The following is a 20,176-nucleotide window of genomic DNA, read 5'->3' on the forward strand; positions in this document are numbered from 1 at the left end:
AAAAAAAAACAAGGATGCGTCAGTTAGGGCCAGTTAGACAATTGAAGTACACAGAATTGAATCACCATAGTATTGTCCACGCAACAACGTGAGAGGATAAAACATGTACTTCTTCAATTATAATTACATGTTTCTGTGTAAAACCGAAGACGTCTACAGACTTTACTAAGAAAAACTTCTCCCCGGTAACACAGGCAATGGGAATTCCTTCTAGACAAGGTTTTCAATAGGCCTACAACAAAATCATAAAACAAAAGATGTTTCTCAGGCTAAGTAGCACACTGTGCACTTCAGCAAATAAATAGTTTACCGAGATAACTATTGCTTACCAAGACAGCAGTGTCATTTAAGGAGAAATAGTACAAACTAATGTCACCAAAAGTCTAAATTCATTCTTTATTTTATTTTTTTAAGATAGGGAAAAATAGACAACAAAGCTTTAAATAACCGGTATTATCAATTTGTATTTATCTCTCAATTGAATAAATGTAACGGTAGTTACCTCACCACTGTTAACAATATTTGACCCTCCTATTACATAAATATGTTAGTTAATTTAATATTCAAACTCGTGTACATGTAGCTCGAATTCGAGCAATTTCAAAGTAATCTATATAATTAATACGCTACACGAAAGTTTGTCGGTTGAACTCCTCCGCCATTTCCTAACCGATTTTATCCATTGACGTCTCATTGGAAAGAACGTGTCGCGTAGATTTGCAAACTGACCTTACATTTTTGAAAAAGTCCCTTGGGCTCTGCCCCAGTGGCTTTGAAAGTTCCCATGTTATCCTTATGAAGAACATAATTGTTTACATTTTGATCAGCTGTATAATTTTATTGCTGTTATTTACTTTTCAATTCAATGAAACACATTGAGTACATTTATTTACTATTTGAGTTTGTGTAAACATAACCCCCAAGACGGATCGTGTTAGTATGGAAGTATCTTACAAATACAAATACAAATACAAATACAAATATATTTATTCTGAAAATTACAACAGCCTGGCCTCACCAAGTTTATAAACTTGTCGGTGAGGTCCAATTGATACAATAAGGCTAACAAACAAATAATTTACACATTTTTTTTTTCTTTTTTTGAACAAAGATTTCTTAATGTCCTATATTTCTACGGCGGTTTGCGGCAGGCACTTTAACTTAAAACAAAGTAGTTGGCAGCACACTAAAAAATCTAAAATGTAGTGACATAAATATTTCTTTAATCTACGGAATTCTTTTGGATTGCTCATATTTGGTCCTCTTTGTTTTCCATGGTTCGTAGACCATGTTTGAACTGTTTGTTTGTTTGCACAGCAGACTGGCACTGGCAGCGCCGGCCGAGCTGAGCTGACTGAAAAAAAAAGAAGAACAAAAAAAAAGACCTGAAACCTTAGTCCGTTTGGTTTGACCGAACGAACATAACCTCTCATTCACTGTGAAACGCCCATGCATGCATGCATTCTCACAATTCACAAAAAGCAGAGAAAAATAATAATAATAACAATTATAAAGCGTCAGAAATTGTATTTCTTCCCTATAAAATGTTTTAAGTGTTGTGTCCTTAACATAGTGGGTTTGATGTGTGTTTGTTAATGTGCTTCATCTTCATAGTATTATGATTGTTTCCTAACAAAGCCTTAGCCTAATTGAAATCCTGGTTTTTGTCTGTGTTGGTGTAGGGAAAACTATTTAGTGTTTGTAAAAGTGTCTGTGTTAGTGTGATTTTGTGTCAGTGTATTGTTAGATGCCACCTAGGCCTAGTCATTTTTGCCTGAATCAGATCATTTGGGCCAGGGGATCTAATTTCTAAGGTAAGTTTAGGTCGCAGCTTGAAAGCCATTCAGAGACTGCTATTTTGTAGGCCTTTAGGTTCTGTATATTTTCTATCCCTGTTGGTAGTCTATTAAACAGGTATGGCACCAAATACTCTGCCAGTCTTTGGCCATACGTAGTATTGGGTATTGGCGTCCTGTATTTTATAACATTCCTTGTATGTATTACCCTATGTGGTTTGGTTTTATACAAACTGTTTCCATGGTGCTGGATTAAAACATTGTATACAAAGAGTCCTTTTGGAGTTAGCATTTTGTTTATACTATATTTGGTATCATCTTGGCTATTATGCTCTCCCCTTAGGCCTAATGCCCTTAAACATCTTTTCTGCAGGCTATTTACAATTTTTAAATGGCTATTAGCAGCAGTTCCCCACACATTAATGCCATAACTCATTACAGGCTCAAACAAAGATTTGTAGACAACTATCTTAACCTCTGGTGTAATTTTATTTCCTAAATTGTACATCAATGCAGTACATGCGCCTAGTTTTCTATTTAACGTAGAAACATGATCTTTCCAAGTTAATTTATTATCTACTGTAAGGCCCAAATAATTTGTTTTATCTGTCACCTTTATGTCAGCACAGTTACACCCTTTTAAGCCCTTTAAACAGTTGCAATCATGGTACTTTATAACTACACTCCCTTCTAGTTTGATATTTTTTGGGTGAAAATGCAAGATACAAGTTTTTTGCTCGTTAATAATTAGACCATTATCATGTGTCCATTTATTGAGTATATTAAAATCGTCCTGTAAATTTTCAACTGCATTTTTTAAATTTTTGTGACCGGAGAAAATGAGGATGTCATCAGCGTATGCCCATATATCACAATTTGTAATTCTGTTTAGTAGGTCATTTATGTATATAATGAATAGTATTGGTCCAATTTGGCTCCCTTGAGGCACACCATATTTAATATCCTTTTCATCGCTAATTTCATTCATTACTTTCACTACAAATTTTCTGTTTTTGAGATAACTGTCAAATAATCTCAAGTAGGGGCCCCTCACACCTAGTTTTTCAAGAGCTGAGACTACTTTTGAGTGTTCAATTGTATCGAAAGCTTTAGAAAAATCTATAAATATACCTAATCCATGACAAGTATTATTCAAAATGTTGTTCACGGTATTTGCAAATTCTGTTAGGGCATGTTCTGTACTGAGGTTCTTTCTGAAGCCAAATTGTTTTCTGCTCAAAAAGTTATTGCTTTCTATGTAACTGTATAGGTAATTCAAGATATATTTCTCCAAAATTTTTTCAAAGGATGGTAAAATTGCTATTGGACGGTAGTTCTGGAATTCTTTCTTACTTTTACTCTTGTAGATAGGCCTAATTACTGATGTCTTTAAGCAATCTGGAAAAGTTCCCTGTGAAATTGATAGGTTAATAAGTTTTGATAGTGGTTCTGATATGTGTTCAGCTACTAACTTTATATCCTTCATTCTTATTCCATCGATACCTGGTGATTTATCTGAGTTCATACATTTAATTATTGCTTTGATTTTTTCTGTAGTAGCGGGTGGTATATATAGGCTTTGTAGGGGTTGTATATCAAACTCTGGCTGTGGTGCTAAGAGTCTGTTACCATTAATACAATCATGTTTGATATTATCCACTCCATCAATAAAATACTGAGCAAAGCCACTCACAACATCTGTTTTACTTAATATACTTCCCATTGCATTTCTAACTGTGTCATCAATACTGGTCTTTTTCTTTCTGTTTAGTAGCCCGTTTAAATTTTCCCATATCTTTTTTGTGCTTTTACTGTTATCTTCGAACAATCTCTTATAGTAGTTATTTTTAGTATTTCTTATTTTGTTGACTACCTGATTCCTAAGGGTTTTGTATAGTTGTCTGTGCCTATTGTTTGAGGGGTCCCCTTTCCATAGCCTAAAAATTCTGTCTCTCTCCTTAATCAAGTCTAAAATCTCATTGTTCATCCATTCCTTTTGCTTGATTCTCTTGTGAGCGCTTCTTTGCCCAGTATGCCCCCCACTTGAGGTGAAAAAAGTAATTGAACATTCTTGGTAAATCTTTTTAAACTTTAAAACCAACTCTTCAAAACCTTTGTTTGCATCATCGTGGTTTGTAATAGTCCAATTTTCCTGCTTCAGCTTTATTTCCAAGAGCGGCTCATTTAATCTAGGTTTTTCTACCTGCGTGTCTCTTTTTCCTCCTCCCGCAAATTCAATTTTTGCTACTATTGGGTAGTGATCTGAAATTTTGGTTCTTATCACACCTGTGTATATTTTCTCAAAGGGATTTTTAAATCTGTAATATATATGATCTATGCATGATTGTGTTAATACATTTAGCCTTATTTCCTCTCTAGTATTGTCCCAGATACCTCTATCTAGGCCCCATGACACCAGCATGGACTCATATTCTTGTACATATGCATTGGTTTTATCGTTTAGATTGATGTTAACGTCTCCAAGTAAAATAAAATTCTTGTAGTTATTATAATTACTGATATTTGTATCCAACTCTTTGATCGCTTGTGGGAGGGGAAAGCCACTACAGGAGGAAGGGGGTCTGTACACCGCATGAATGAGGCATTTTGTTTGATCTTTCGACCCAAGCAGCTCTAATTCACCCGTTATGTTTTCATAGGTTATAGTGTGTATTGTGATTGGTGTGAAAATTAGTTTTTGTGCATTTACAAACATTATAAGTCCTCCTCCACCTTTTGTTTTCCTAAGCCAAGAGAATGTATTGTAACCTGGCAATGTGTAAAATGTGCTGTCATTTTCATCACATGCAACCTCACCCAGAACAATACAGTTAAATTTGTGTATTTATCGTTGTTTTGTGTCGCTATGATGGATTGTGTTAGCATGATTGTAACTTAAGTTTGTGCATTTATCGTTGTTTTGTGTAGCTATAATTTGTTTATTTGTTGTTTTGTTTCTTTTAAATGCCTCCGACGTGACGACAACGAAACATAGACAGGAGGCGTAATCGTGATAACGACCGCAGCTACAGCACAGTAGCGCGTAATAGGCTTAACTCATCACAGTCAGCACATGACCTGGACAATCTCAACTATTAGGTTACAAATGCGCCCTCTATCAATGACATATGTTGCATGTACAGCGAGGCATTTTGAAAAGGAGAAAACCGGCCGGAATGCTTTAGGTTTATCAATAACGAAGATAAACATGGATAACCTTATATGGCTATAAGTCAGGAAATGTTTGTAGAAAACATTAAAAAGCAATACCAGGTTATGAAATATGATATAAATTTACAGGAAATGTTGATTACTGTTATATACAGCGTGAGTATCTCCATGAGTTACACACCGGTAATCTTTGAGTTGACTCTTTTAAACTCATTGTAAATATGACTGTTATTCGTTTTGAAATAAGTCCTGTAATACTTTGCAATTGCTCGAATTCGAGCAACATGTACACTAGTACAGAATTTATTTCAAAACGAAAAAAAGTAATAATCAATGAGTTTAAAAGAGTCAACTCAAAGATCACCAGTGTGTAACTGCTGGAGATACTCACGATGTATATACAGTAATCAACATTTCCTGTAAATATTTTATCATATTTCATAAATTGGTATTGCTTTTTAATGTTTCTACAAATGTTTCCTGACTTATAGCTGCATAAGGTTGTCCATGTTTATCTTATTTATTGATAAACCTATGTATGGCACCACCCTTGTCGCCAGCAGTAAGTTTACAAATTTCAGTAATTTTTTAATAAAGATAAACACTTTTTTGATCATATTAAGGACTTCCTGTTGTCTGTAACAATTTTATTTGTTCAATCGGCGTATTTTTATTTATTTAGCTAAATAAAACATTTATTTCATTGAAGTAAACTAACATAGGCCTATTTATATTCACTGTACTGTGTATAACAAAATATCGATTGCGAAACAAACAATTACACGTAATAAGAACCTCGCTAGTCCGCTGCATTGTGATAGCTGAAAATCGTCGGAATGAAAACCGCCGCTACAAGATACAGAAGTTGGTACGCCTGCAGTGCCCTCCACAGCTGCGCGCGCCGCTGGCACTGCCGCTCAACACATCCCCACCTAAAAGACGAGCAAGTGGTAAGTCGGTCGGGAGGATTGACGACAAGTTGGTTTCTCGTATATAATAATTTAGATTTACAGGCCGGTCAACTGGACTGCCGATGAAATAACTTGTCGACGTACTGGTTTTCAGTATTTATCTATTTAATTAAAAAAGACGGTCTAGTGGCAAGACGACCAAGTATCTTGTCGGTCAACTGGTGGCCCCCCTAATGGTTATGCAGTATGGTCAAAAATTATTGTTGTTGATTTTGAAACATCACAGTTCATTTGAAAAAAATTAAAGTTGAAGCAGTCCAATGTCAAGTCACGCTTGTGCAATAGTTTTTTTACAAGCTTTCTCCAGATCACTGGGGAGGGTTGGGTGTGATAAGCCATCTATTGTCCACCCCCAAGGCGGTTTAAACCTCATTAGTGCCGCTCGGCTGCACTCAGTGGGGAACCCAATACCACAAATCGATCTTTTAAATTAATAAAAATATTTGGTAATAATTGTTTTATTGATATTCACCTTGAAATTTCAATAAATTTGGTGTAAAATTTGACAAAAATCGGCCAATTTATTAATACAGTACCAATAAAGTACATTGTTAATTAAATAATAGGTAAAAGTTAACAGATTTTTGTCAAGTTTTACCCCCTGCTGTGCGCTATGTCACAAAAGCTGATAACGACATGGGTGATTAGTAACCATGGCAACTAGGCAACTTGTTGAATGCGTGATGAAGGGAAACCTAAGAAATAGAAGAACAAAGAGAAAGTATAATGGTTGTTATATTTATACCCTTTTTACAATTGCTATTATATCTTTATGTAAGATTTTATGATTTTGTTTTATAGGTTTATAAAATAATTCTTTTTAACCACGGGAATATCAATTTATAATTTATCATTTTATCAACGTGCTTCTCTTCTGAAACAGCAATACCGGATGCATAATAAAGGTCAATGACCTAAAATATCATGATTGTGCAATATTGTATTTTGATGTTTAAATTCAAATCATGACAAAAGTTTGTATATTTCCCCTGGTCCCTATCATTTAATCATTTAATATACACAATAAATGCTAAATAATCGTGGTTAGTTCTAATTTTATTTTTGATTATTCAAAGTTTCTACACAATAAGACAATCCAAAGTCAAACAACCAGGCAATGAATACCCAAAAAACAACGTATCTTGTCCTGTGATTGGAATACCACTCGCCAGTCCTTTAGGTTTAGGGAAGTAGTGCAAGTCTATATATAGCTTCAAGGTCGACCCGATTTTTCGGATATCTGCACACCTCTACTAATAAATATTATAAAAATTATACTTCTTGAAATATGAAAATATTAAAACAATAAACGAGTCATGAACTTTGTTGACTGTGAAAAAACCTAGGCTTAGCACAAAACTTTGGCTACAATGAAAGAAATTCATACGAGGTACGTTTGGAAAACGTATTTTCCCTTTTGAAATAAAAAATAAGAAGTACAGATACAGAAAAGAAATTTATTTAAAAAATCTACTACCCACACTATTTTTTAACATTGCTCAACATTCTCAATTAACGCAGCCATTAAAAACAAGCGTTACAAAGTGCACAACAACAATAATGAGTTAAAAATGGCATCACCTTCCAGTTGACACAAAGTAACTGCTGTGGATATGCTGAACTGCGATTGCAGCACTACCGCAAAGAATAATGGAAATGGAGCTTACTTTCCGAACGTGTCTCGTAATTCAAAAAAAGGCATAGCACCAGGAAAAATTTTTATTTCATTAATTTGAGTTTTTTTGTTTGATACTTCTCATAGATTTTTCTTGCTGAGCAAATTAAAATTCAGAGTTTCTTTAAACAGTCTTAAGATAGATGTATTATGTTTTAGTTTGTCTAAATATTTGTCGCTCTCTCACCTTTGTGGTGAGACAATTAAAAACTTTCTAAGTTATCTCGTTGGATAGTTAGTTTGGAGATCCCCTCACAAAGAATAGACAAGTTAAATATATTTAATCTAATCCTCTTCATATTTCCAGAATTTTGTTGCTGATTTTGCATCTACGAGTAGAGAGGATGTTTTTTCTGGCTCAGATAAAATCATGCTCTTGAACCAAATAATTTGTCAACACTTTTATCGCCAAGGAATGCTGGACATTGCACAAGAACTTGCTCAGGTATTATATATACACTTTTACATTCATTGAAAATTTCATTTCAAGTAGCCTATTAGTATTTATAAGAATAAAAATCCATTTATTGTCATTTGTCAACATTACATTGAGTAGACAACGTCAAAGAACAAAAGAAATACAATAATATGCAGTATAAAAGGAAAGAGTACAATGTACTTATCAGGCTAACAGATATATAAGTGTTACGCTACTCCATATTAATAGGTTAATTATCATTGTTTTTATACATAAAAGATAAAAGGTATAAAATTATCTGAGTACTGGCAGAGTGATCCTTGTGGATTACACGTTTCGAGGACTTAAGTACAGTAGACTCCCTCTTATCCAGACTCCTCGGGACCATAGCCAGTCCGGATAATGGTTTTCCGGGTAAACCGAGGCCCCCAAAACCTTAAAACGGACCGTTTAAATGCATACTGTATACAGCATTTGACTTAAATTTAGGAGAGCATTGTATTAAAACACTTGATCACTGGTCCCAAATCTTTCCCACAAGAACAGCCGTTTTAGTACCGGCCACTTCTTGCCGATCTAGTCCGGTTAAACCGATATGCTGATAAAAATTGTCCGGTTAAAGAGATGTCGTTTCCGCTGAGTGTAGTCCGGTTTAATCGATGTCCAGTTAAAAGGTGTCCGGATAAAGGGAGTCTACTGTACTCATCTTCAGATCTTGTACAAGAACATTGTAAACTGGTTACATAGACTTAAGCCCCTATCTTAACAACCTTCACATTCATTTGAAGAACTTAGCTATAGGTAAATCATTATTAGGCTACATTAGTTTTATTTGAGATTTGGTTTGTTTCAGGATGCAGGGTTACCTTCAGAAGAAGAGGTGAAGGAACCTTTTACAGAACTAAATAGAATATTAGATTGTTTGAAACAGAAAGATCTCGGCCCAGCTCTGGAGTGGGCAGTGGCTCATAGAGAGGCGCTGGATGCTCGGGTAAAGTTGACAACTGAGATCAATTATACTTGTTTGAATACATACAACGTTTATCTTTCTAATCTGTTCGCTTGCAAGACCTTGCTATAATCAAACATAAATATTTTTTTCACCTTTTGTGATATGGACTGGGCCTCCATCACCCAAGCTGGGTACCCAGTGGGTATTTATAAAAGGTGTGAGTGTTTATAAGAACACTAGCATTATTTTTTATTGGAACTATTGTGTCGTGTTAAAATAAGAAAAACAGTTATGGTCATTTTGTTGAATTAGAGGTTATAAGTTGTGATATATGGTGGGTAAACAGCTCAAGAAACTTGCAAAATACCTATGTGCTTAAAAAAGTTGGTATTTATGATTTTAAAGTGGGTATTTATGACTTTTTAGCGAATTTCCCATATAGGGAATAAGCTTTTACTGTAGTATTCATGGTAAGACCTGGACCCGGGACCGATTTGATTTTTTGTTTTGAGGTCCCTAGAGGCCAAAAACACAATCCGGTCAAATTCATATTATATATGTGTCCGTTAGCGTTTTTTTTTTTTTTTTTTTTTTTTTTTTTTTTTTTTAACAGAGGGCCAGGCTTACAAGTCACCATGGGATTGCATCGCAGCTAGAACAGCTCATTGTGCACCCTCATTCACAGGTCCTCATTCTCCATCAAATCCCAGGTCCTTGGTGAACCGTGAGAGCCTTTTGACTATGGCTATTGATCTCTCATCAATAGGCCAAGGAATCTCTTAAGCAGACCTTGTAGGGCTGGGCACATAAATATACCTTCACAGCTTTCACAAGGTCTCTGGCTGGGGCAAGCCGTAGTGAGATTTCCCTGAAAGGACTCAGCTCCTGAACTTGCTTGACCAGCCAATCCTTTTTGGCTGCGTTAGCACAGCCTCCACCTTTCTTCCTGGAGGCTTCATTAGAGTCAGCTTTGGGGTACCACCCTTGCCCTGCTTTTTCCCAGCATCCTAGTTATGGGAGGAACTGGCTTTGCAGGGATCAGAGTTAGGGTGGTTGGCAGCCCACACCAGCCTCCTCTCACTTCTGGATAGCACCTTTTCGCCTTTGGCTAAAGCATCCGCTATCCTCCGTCTTTGCAACTCACCCCTGGAAAGTCGTTTTTCGTACGAGGGATCTCATACGCAGACCTTGTAGGGCTGGGCACATAAATATACCTTCACACGCCCCTGGAAAGTCGTTTTCCATTCCTTTCCGGTTTCTGAGAGCTTGTCGTCATCGTCAGATTTCAGTAGACCTTCCTCCTCCATTTGGGTCAGATTGTCTACATTGTTCTCACGAATACCGGGTATCTAAGTCCACCTCCCCAGTGACCCGATTAGAGAGGTAAGGGGTGCGTACGACTGGGTTACCCCTGGTTCCCAGAAGGCTCCGTTAAGACACTGAATATTAGGCCCCCAGTGCCACAAGACTCTTGGCACGGATTGCATTACACCTTAGTCTAGGGCCCCCCTCAATTGGTTCTGTAGGTGGACCAACACCCAGTGGCAGAAGGTAGCTCTCCGCAGCTAACAAGTGATAGTTGGGGTTTAGGTTGTGGCCAATCTGCCGAACCAACCCCGTATGCGAGGTTTGGCCGGAACGGCACGAAATTTTCTCCCACTCACTAAACCCCCATACCTTCCGTCCGTTAGCGTGATAACTCAAGCAAAAAATTAACCGATTTTGATGAAATTTGGGACAAACGAGTATATCTACATTTATTTGAACGAATTTGTGAACTAGTATGATCGGACTATGGGAAAAGGGGTTTATGGGATGTTTTATGAGGTAAAAATAGGTTTTCCCCATTTTTGCCCTAAAAACATAAAATTTAGCAACTTATTTCCAAACCATTTTGTAGAGCTTAAAAAAACCAATAATTTAGTACAATGAAGTGTTATTATACACCTAATGGCTATGGAGGATATTCCAAAATATTTTAAATTTAAAATTTCCATGTTATTCTTATGGAGAAAATTTTGTAAACTGTTGTAGTTTGCTTATTATTTATGAGCATTTTTTGATCAAATTTGGAAAATGCATTCATTTTATACTAAACTATTTTACATTTTACAAAAAAAAAAACCTTTTTATCCTCCCTGTTGCAGCAAACCTAAGTACTCGTCAAACTAATCCTATTTAGGCCTAAATAGGGAATCAATGAGATATTTTTAAGGAGACGTTTTAGTGTAAATCCAATCAGGCAAGTGGAAATTCGTTTAGTCTGCGAGTTTGCTGCGGCGGGGCTAGTTACCGTAAATTTTTTTTAATTTTAAGATGGTAAAAATGAGCACGATTAAATAGTACCACTGTTTAAGTAGTAAAAAAAAACTAATTTAATGGACAATTCTCCTTATAATCTATAAAAATGAGATGGTGTGTGTTTGTCTGCTACTCAATAGCGCAAGAACCACTGAACCGATTGAAATAAAATTTTGTTTGAAGGTAGCTTCTGTTAAACATATAGACATATTCCTGTTCCTGTTATTATATTTCCCTTTGACTATGCCCCATGGGTTTCCAAAGTTTCAATGTTTACATTTTGGAAAAATGTAAATAGTCAAACTTATAATTATAGGCTACATAAAATTAATTTTACAAGAAATTGTAATATTTTGTGTTTCGAGGGCCAGAAAGGGGAAAACCAATTTTTACCCCCATAATACCCCATTTCCGTAGTTCAATCAATCATGCTGGTTCGCAAACCCAGTCCTAATAAACCTAGGTTTACATGTTTGTACCAAATAATCAAAATCGATTGAATGTTAGTTCAGTTATCTTGTTAACCAACACACATGTATATGAATTTTAAAGTATATTATTTGTGGTCTCTGGGGACATAAAAATGAAAAAGTAAATCTGGTATACGGTAGACTGCTCTAGGATAATACAGGTTTAACAGGACTACACTCGGCTGAAGTGATATCTCTTTCACCAGACAGTTTTATCTGCACATCAGTTAATAAGTTTTACAGGACGCTGGTTTAACTGGATAGACTGTTATCCCGATTGGCCTCCGTTTCGAGGAGTCTGAAAAAGAGGAAGTCTACTGTATGTCTTAGGGCCTACGGGAATAGCTTATTCCTTATTCCCTATATGAGAATTTTGCTAAAGTTAAACTTGAACATTTTGAATATTGTGGGAATATCTCAAATAGTAGTACAGTTGAAAGGTCAGTTCTCAAGGGTTAAAAAGCCAGCTGATTAGGAGTTTTGCCAATTCTACTCAGGCAAGTTTTAAACTCCGATGTTTTCTAGACTATTCACATTAATTTTCAGATTGTTTGAATCCTACACTGAAACTATAGATGCATTGTTTTTACTAATAGGCCTACAGTGATCTTTTTTGACATTGACTGTGACAATCAATCAACTTAAAAAGTGTCTTATACTGTATTTCAACTAACACATTGAGTTGTCCTTAGTTTGTAATTTTTCTCGTTCTGCTTTATTTCTCTTTTTTAATTGGCTCGTGTTTTTCAGTAGTTTTTCCGAGGTGATGGTAAAATTAAAACTATTTGAATTGAAAGGCTTTTGCCTACAACCATTTTTAGTGAGTATTATTGCATTTTCAGAGTTCAATTCTCGAGTTCAAACTCCACCAACTTCGGTTCATTGACCTGATCCAGCGAGGATCTGCAGCTCAGACAGAAGCTATCCAATATGCTCGAACACACCTCAGTCAGTTTGTAAACAGACACGAAAAAGGTAACCCTTGAACAGATTGATTATCTATGTTTATAAAGGCAAATAGATACCACTCTCTCAGTCACTCACAATCATTACAATATTTAAGAAATAGAGCTACTATAACTGTAAGAAGAAATAACCTCAGTTAGCAAATGAATTATTTTGTAATTTGCTTTAGAGTGTTTCATTGTTGTTATCTACTGCAAGAAAGTACTTGCTATTACAATTAACTCTGTTTCTGTAGACATCCAGAACCTGATGGGAATGTTCCTGTACCTACCTCATGGGATCAGCTCCTCCCCGTACTCCCATCTGCTGGAGCCGAGACTCTGGTCAGAGATTTACGACATATTCACCAGAGATGCTTGTTTTCAACTTGGACTCAGTGTTGAGAGTCCTCTTAGTATTTGGTGAGTTGTTCCATCTCTAAAACACATTTACACCAAGATCTAAAGCAGAAACTGTGAAATGTACAAGTATTGTAGTACTTTGAGTATGGTATAAAATAATCTTCCATAATGATTACCTTACTTACCTTAAAAAAAAAACAGCAAAAGGTTTGACTTTAAAAAATATCAATGAGGAAATTCACCAAGGATAACTTGTTGAAAAATAAAGTTAGATTATATCTATGAATATTTTTATACAGTTGACCCCCTCTTAACCAACCCTAATGGGACCGGACCAAGTTTGGACCTAGTTTGGATAACTCAAAAGGTCGGTTAAGGTAGGCCTAAGTTCTCGTTAAACCTAATGTTATTCAAATAGAATTAATTTAAAATCAAATCAGGCAAATGGAAATTTGCTTAGTCTGCAGGTTTGCTGCAGCTGGAGTATTTTAAACTAGCCGTTTCAGTTTAGTTCTTAGAATTGAAAAGATTCACTTGATAGCAATTTGTATTTACTTTACAAACACCTTTTTTTTACTCTACAACCCTAGTAACAGTAGTAACGGATCAATGAGGTTCAAGAATTGAGAGGAAAAAAAGTAAAATTCTAATGCTTTGAACGTTGTAATAGTCTTTATGTGGTTGTTGCATTAACTACTATTTCGCATGTTTTCAAGTTTTTAAATTGATTTTCCTGATAAAAGGATTAAGCATAACCCCCTTTATTTTACAAAGGCTGCTATTCAAGGAGGTTGAAAAATGTCATAAAATTAAAATAAATAAAGTATAAATTGTCTAAGGCTGCCATCATAGTTAGGAAAGTTAGTAATATATTCTAACTAGTTAAGTCCCGTAAAAAGTAACTGATAGAAGTTATTAGTTACCGTAGTTAAAAACTAACTGATAGAAAATAAAGTTAGTTTTCGGAGAAGTTTGCTGTTTGTTGGGTAGTTGTTTTAAAGGATTTCATATTAAATTAAATAATGACACATCATGGTAACTAATTGTGTTATTAATAATTAAACATTGTCACATTACCTTAATAACTTATTAAAACCATTACTAAAATCACTAAAATATAACAACTAAGAAAGCTTAAAGCATGTACACTCAACTGGGAAACGTTCCAGGAAAAATAAGTGAAATTAAATGCAGACGGACGGTCTTAATTACCAACACAAGTCAATGTTTTTAAACTAATTCAATGATTTTGAAACCGCAGTGTCTCTTTCTGGGTAGGAAGGGTCGTTAGGATGTAAACTAAAGAAACCAATAAATAATAATCACTTTCACCAGCCTGGCCCAGGCCCACTCAAGGTCATAGACCCTCCCCTCTTACCCAGTTTGCAATACAATGCTCCAATTATTGCAGACAAGATTGTGTAACAAAACATGAAAGTAGAGTAAAAAAAATTATTTCTTTGTTCAAAAATAGAAAACTGTTACAGATTTTTTTCAAAGAAATTAATTCACGGTAGTTTGTGTCTTGTAAATATTTTATTTTGATCTTAAAGACCAGATCTTCTTTGTATTTACGAGTGTCATTTTGATCAAATATGTGTGTTATTCATTGTGGTTTCTGTCAAATATAACGTTCAATTATGTTTTGGTGCAATATAAACATGTTCATTAAAATAATTTAATACCGTATTGTATTTCAATACACTCAATAGTTTTTTGTTTATTAACCGCCATTTTACATATCCAGGAAGCCTCAACCCTACTTTATCCCGATTAATCAGAAGTTGAGTATCACAGGTTAAGGTTGCTAACACAGTAAAAATTACTTCTCACACTTGTCAGAGAATGAAGATCAACTTAAGACAATGTTTTGAAATGACAAATCACCAAACAAACATTCCCCTTTTCCACCCCTAGGTGTCGTTAGTATCTGTCACTGCCCCATCCCCCATGATCAAAATGCATACCAAATTCCAAAGCTACTGGACTTTCCCTTTGCTTCTAACGCTAATTGTTAGAATTTCTATTTGTTATTCCAAAGTATAGCTGCCATGAAATTGAGTGTCAATCAAGTGTTTGTTGTTTTAGTATCAATGCTGGCTGCACAGCTCTGCCCGCTCTGCTTAACATCAAACAGGTGATGCAACAACGACAAGTTACCGGCATCTGGAATGGCAAAGATGAACTACCTGTAAGTAACTGATAATACAGGATGGTCATAAATCACTGTACACAATTTAAGATAAAATAAATAAATAACTAAGCAACGTAGAAACATGGGAATTGTTTAATTAAATAGCTTTGATTCTGGTGAGCAAAACGCAAACAACTTGAAACAACTTGTTTATCCGGTCACAGCTAATGTGTCACCTGAATCTCAATACTGAAAGGCACCAAAACATAGAGATAGAACGTTTTCTCAGCTTCAGATAAGTTTGACTCACGTCACGCTATGTCAATTATAAATATTTTTAATAGTGATTTAGAAACCGCTGTTGAAACGGCGCTTTAGGTAAAATGGCCAGTTGACAATAAAACTGATTTCAAAAATGTATTCCTCAGACTTCCTAACGTACGTACATGACAAAGTTCTCTTTACAAAAATAAAGAACAACTCATGTTGTTTCGAATGTTACAAACCGCTTTCTGTTTGGGCCAAACAAGATTTTACCGATCGCGACTCGAGAATGCTTCGGGCGCTATAAAAATAAAAGTTTAGAATCTTCTCTTTTCAACGGTATCAAAATTATTATGCTTCTGGATCATTTTCATTGCGTAATAAGCGTTTGGAAACTGGTGCACACATGAAACCGCTGTTCAAACGGTGGAAGGCAGTTCTAGGGTTAAGGCCTTATGTTTACATTTTCGTTGTTAATTGTTATAGGTAAGAAGAAGAATAAGAAGAATAAGAATATATTTATTTCCAAAATTACAAATTACAAAAATTACAATCGTGGCTGTAAAGCAAAGTACAAAGGAAAAAAATCCCCACAAAGACTGTACATCTGCGTGTGGGGAGAGTCTTCTCCGTCGCTCACCACTTCACAGACAAGATAACAAAATAAACAAATAATTATTTAAATAAAAAGAAGTATTTTTTTTTTGCCATATTGTTGGCAAAAAAAGACTGAACATGAACAATATTTGAAGTACTTGAATGAGGGTGCCAGTACAGAAGTAGTTTGGTATTGTTAGCCTAATTTAGTTTTAGAATTGTCATCGACTTTCATTATGCCCTGTACTGGGATCTGATGAGCTCTTCGGCAGCATCATCGCTCAGACCGAGAAGCCAGCGCCCGATCTTTCTGCTGAAAACCGTGACACTGTCTCCCTCCCATTCTCTTATCTGTATGGGGAGATTAGTGTGTATAATGTGGGCTAGATAGTGAGGGGTAAGAAGCTGTGCTTTATTGTTCAATTTGGGAACGGAGATGCCTATGTGTGTTCTAGATCTAGTGTCATAAGAATGTAGCGAATCGGAGAAAATTTTGCTTTTATTATTTTTTGAAAAGGTTATAACTGTTTTTAGGAATTAGCTTATGACAGGTAACTGTCATAAGCTTTGGGAACCCATGAGCCTTTAAAAAATTAAAAATCTTAAATTGTGTTAGAATTATCTAATTGAAATAGGTTTATTTATTATCATTGCTACTATTTTTCAAAATAATCTTGTTATTTTGGCTGAAATATGTTCAGCGGTTAATGCGGGATAATGAAAGAAAGTTTGCATTGCAGTCGATCCCAAAGAGAGAGCAAGCGGGAAGCTCAATTAACCTCTGATTTTGTTGTGTTTCAGATAGAGATTGACCTTGGCCAGGACAGCAGATATCACAGTGTATTTGCGTGTCCTATATTGAGACAGCAGAGCACTGATCTCAACCCGCCGATGCGGCTTGTATGCGGCCATGTTATATCCAAAGATGCACTCAACAAACTTGGCAACTCGAACAAGTCAGTTTCACTTTTTCAGTATTCTACCATTCAAAATAAGTCACAATTGGGTTGTCTTGACCCAAATGTGATTAAAGTATGAGTGTGGGGTGGGTGAACTGCCTTATACAGCAGCTTTGGTAAATAGAATATCTGTTTATATGGTCAGGACCATACAAACAGTCTGCTGATAAAGGACCAATTTGGAACCATCAAAAAGCTACTGACTTGATTAAACCAGTAACATACTTGTTACCAGGCAAGCTTTATAAACTCAGCTACCCAGTTATATTTACTATAGCCTACATACTAGTTTACTACAGCAAAAAAAGCTTAGATTATTTCAACCGCAATAATACTTGTTTTAGATTGTGTTAACCGGTTTTGTGGCCAGCCAACAGATTAGCTACATTTACCATCAGTTGTCCTTGCATGGTACTTACCAACGTAAAAACACTGTAACACTAAAAAAACCAACAGCGATGTTTGTTTACATTTTTTACACAACATGCTGTAGGGTTTAATGCCTGCTTAGTAGTAATACCTGGTGAGAGACTTTGTAAGTTTAATAAACTAGGAAGAAGTTTCCATTATGGCTGCCAAGCTGATAGGCGCAGTGCAGAGAAAGATGGCCACAAGAAACTGATTTTGCGCCCGGCAGAGACAGCTTTAACAAAATACCAACCTGTTTACTTTATTAACAAACTGGCTAGTATGACTGGCTAACAAGCAGGGTGTCCACATTCTGGAAAGTCAGGGATAGTCATGGAAAAAATTGTGGCCATTGAAAATCATGGAAAATAGCCAAAAAGTATATAGGAAGGAAAAAAAAGAAAGTGGAACTTGGCCAGCTATGGGAACGGAGGACGCTGGGTTTTCTTTTTACCCTTCCTTATTTTAAATACCATATTTTTGCAAAATTTAATCCTCCGTTGTTATCTGTTAATACATGTTTCAGTATTTTTTGTGAAATAACTTGTATAGGCAGTATTTAGGCGTGTATGTTATATTCAAATTTTCAAACAAAGTTAGATTCATGGAAATCAATGGTAAATGGTCTTGGATAGTCATAGTAAGTCATTGAATTTAATAAAAAATGTTCTGTGGACAAAAAAGGCTAACTTTTTTAATGAATACCTGTAACTCAAAAATATCACTTCAAAAATGTGTATATCTCTTTTGGTTAAATTGTCTAAGTTTGTATAGTATAGTAGCCTATACAGTGTGTAAATTAAGTCTGGCACACAATTTTTATCTTTTTTTCTATAGTAGATAGAAGTAATCAATTTGCGGGACTAATTAATAAAAAATGTTAGGTACTTTTTACAAATTTTGAAAATAAAAATTCCCTTAAGACAAAGGGGGGGTGGGGGGTAACTAAAAATTTTCAAATGACAACCCCCATCTTGTGACCCATCATTTTAAAGGTATTTGGAAGACAAATTTAACGATGTGTCTAAAAATGTTATTTAAGCACCCTGTCCAATATGGCGGCTTAAAATGTGCTTAGGGTTGAACAAGTAAATTAAGTCTGAAACACCCTTAGGGGGATTTTTTCAAATAAATAAAAAAGTGCCTAATTTTAGCTCAGTCCCACAAGTGGATAAGTTCTATCTATTAATGGCAAAACAGGTAAAATTGTGTTCCAGACCCCATCCGTTTAACCCCAAGCACATTTAAAGCCGCCATCTTGGACAGGATGTAAAAAAAAAAAAATCAGACACATCGTTAAATTTGTCTTCCAAATACCTTTAAAATGAGAGGTCACAAGATGGGGGTTGTCATTTGAAAATTTTTAGTTACCCCCCACCCCCACCTTACCCTTAAGGTAATTTTTTTTTACATTATGAAAAAATGCCAAACATTTGTTCTTACTCAGTCCCGCAAAATAATTCCTTCTATCTACAAAGAGTAAAAAAGATAAGAAATGTATGCCATACCTAATTTACCCGTTCAACCCTAAGTACATTTTAAACCGTCATCTTGGATAGAGTGCAAAAAATTTTTTTTCAGACACATCTTTAGATTTGTCTTTCAAATACCTTTAAAATGAGGGGTCACAAGATGGGGGTTGTCATTTGAAAATTTTTAGTTACCACCCACCCCCACTTGCCCTTAAGGGAATTTTTATTTTCAAAATTTGTAAAAAGTGCCTAGCATTTGTTATTAATCAGTCCCGCAAATTGATTTCTTCTATCTACTATAGAAAAAAAGATAAAAAATGTGTGCCAGACTTAATTTACACACTGTATGTCTTGTACCATTCTCAATTTTTCAAATTTTCCTAGTTATAGCCTACTCATTCCACAATACTCACGTGTGTACAATGTTGCAGATTAAAGTGTCCCTACTGTCCTGTAGAGCAGAACCCAAGTGAAGCACGCCTCATCTTTTTCTAAGCGCTTTAGTTATTTAGATTTGGTTCTGGGTGCAATAAAATAATAATCTTTTGTACATAGATAAAAACCGTTTTAATGTTATGTTATATTGTGATACTGAAAAATAAAGATTTTTATATTTTCAATGAGCTGCGCAGCTTTTTTTGTAATTATATTTTTATTTGTTTACACATGAATTTTTAACATTTTACATCAAATTTTCCCATTAGTTTAGTAACTGATTACTTCTGTCTGAAAATTTAAATGAGAGAAAATGTTTACAGATAAGATATAAAAGGACTGTTTTGATAATTGAATCAACAACAATGTAAAGTACATGTAGATTAATAAATAAATTGGAATTTTTATCTGACATTTTTATTTTCCTTCTGGAGTTTTTGAGATTTGTTAGATTAAATGAATGGTACAAGTTTCCAACCTCATTAAAGCTAAAATGAGACAAGGCTTATGCCATTTTTGAAAATCCTAATTAGTTGGTGAAACAAACTGTTTGAAGAAGCATGTCCGTTCTTTCGTTATGAAATCAAACATACCTCACTAATCATTATCAACCCAGCTTCATTTATATTGTGGAGTCAAAATGATCCACCTGGTGATGGTCGTAGAAGGCCATTGTTCATTATGTGGCTTGTCTCTGATTCAGCCCCCATATGAATTTCCAGAAGTTCAAATTCAAATGTCTAATTTCAAAAATTCAAATTAAAAATTCCTGGATCTGCCAGAGTAATCCAAAGGCTGTCTGTCGAGACTACGCGTTTCGAAGCATTAATAGCTTCATTATCAGGT

General features: G+C 35.2%; 1 protein-coding gene across 1 annotated transcript in view; it reads left to right on the forward strand.

The window, feature by feature from the left end:
- LOC128987761 (E3 ubiquitin-protein ligase RMND5A) overlaps positions 1 to 19,735 on the forward strand; it is a 33,777-nt gene extending 14,042 nt beyond the window's left edge. The window contains exons 3-9 of the mRNA XM_054408776.1: positions 7,921 to 8,058; positions 8,885 to 9,022; positions 12,597 to 12,729; positions 12,956 to 13,121; positions 15,150 to 15,252; positions 16,858 to 17,012; positions 19,327 to 19,735. Coding sequence (XP_054264751.1) covers positions 7,921 to 8,058; positions 8,885 to 9,022; positions 12,597 to 12,729; positions 12,956 to 13,121; positions 15,150 to 15,252; positions 16,858 to 17,012; positions 19,327 to 19,390 — 897 coding nt within the window. The 3' untranslated portion in view covers positions 19,391 to 19,735. The remainder of the gene's footprint in view (positions 1 to 7,920; positions 8,059 to 8,884; positions 9,023 to 12,596; positions 12,730 to 12,955; positions 13,122 to 15,149; positions 15,253 to 16,857; positions 17,013 to 19,326) is intronic.
- Positions 19,736 to 20,176: the final 441 nt, after the last annotated feature.

This window comes from Macrosteles quadrilineatus, unplaced genomic scaffold (assembly GCF_028750875.1).
Source record: "Macrosteles quadrilineatus isolate MER2022 unplaced genomic scaffold, UCM_ALF_1.0 Scaffold_1__1_contigs__length_201487025, whole genome shotgun sequence".
In the NCBI taxonomy this organism is placed as follows: domain Eukaryota; kingdom Metazoa; phylum Arthropoda; class Insecta; order Hemiptera; family Cicadellidae; genus Macrosteles; species Macrosteles quadrilineatus.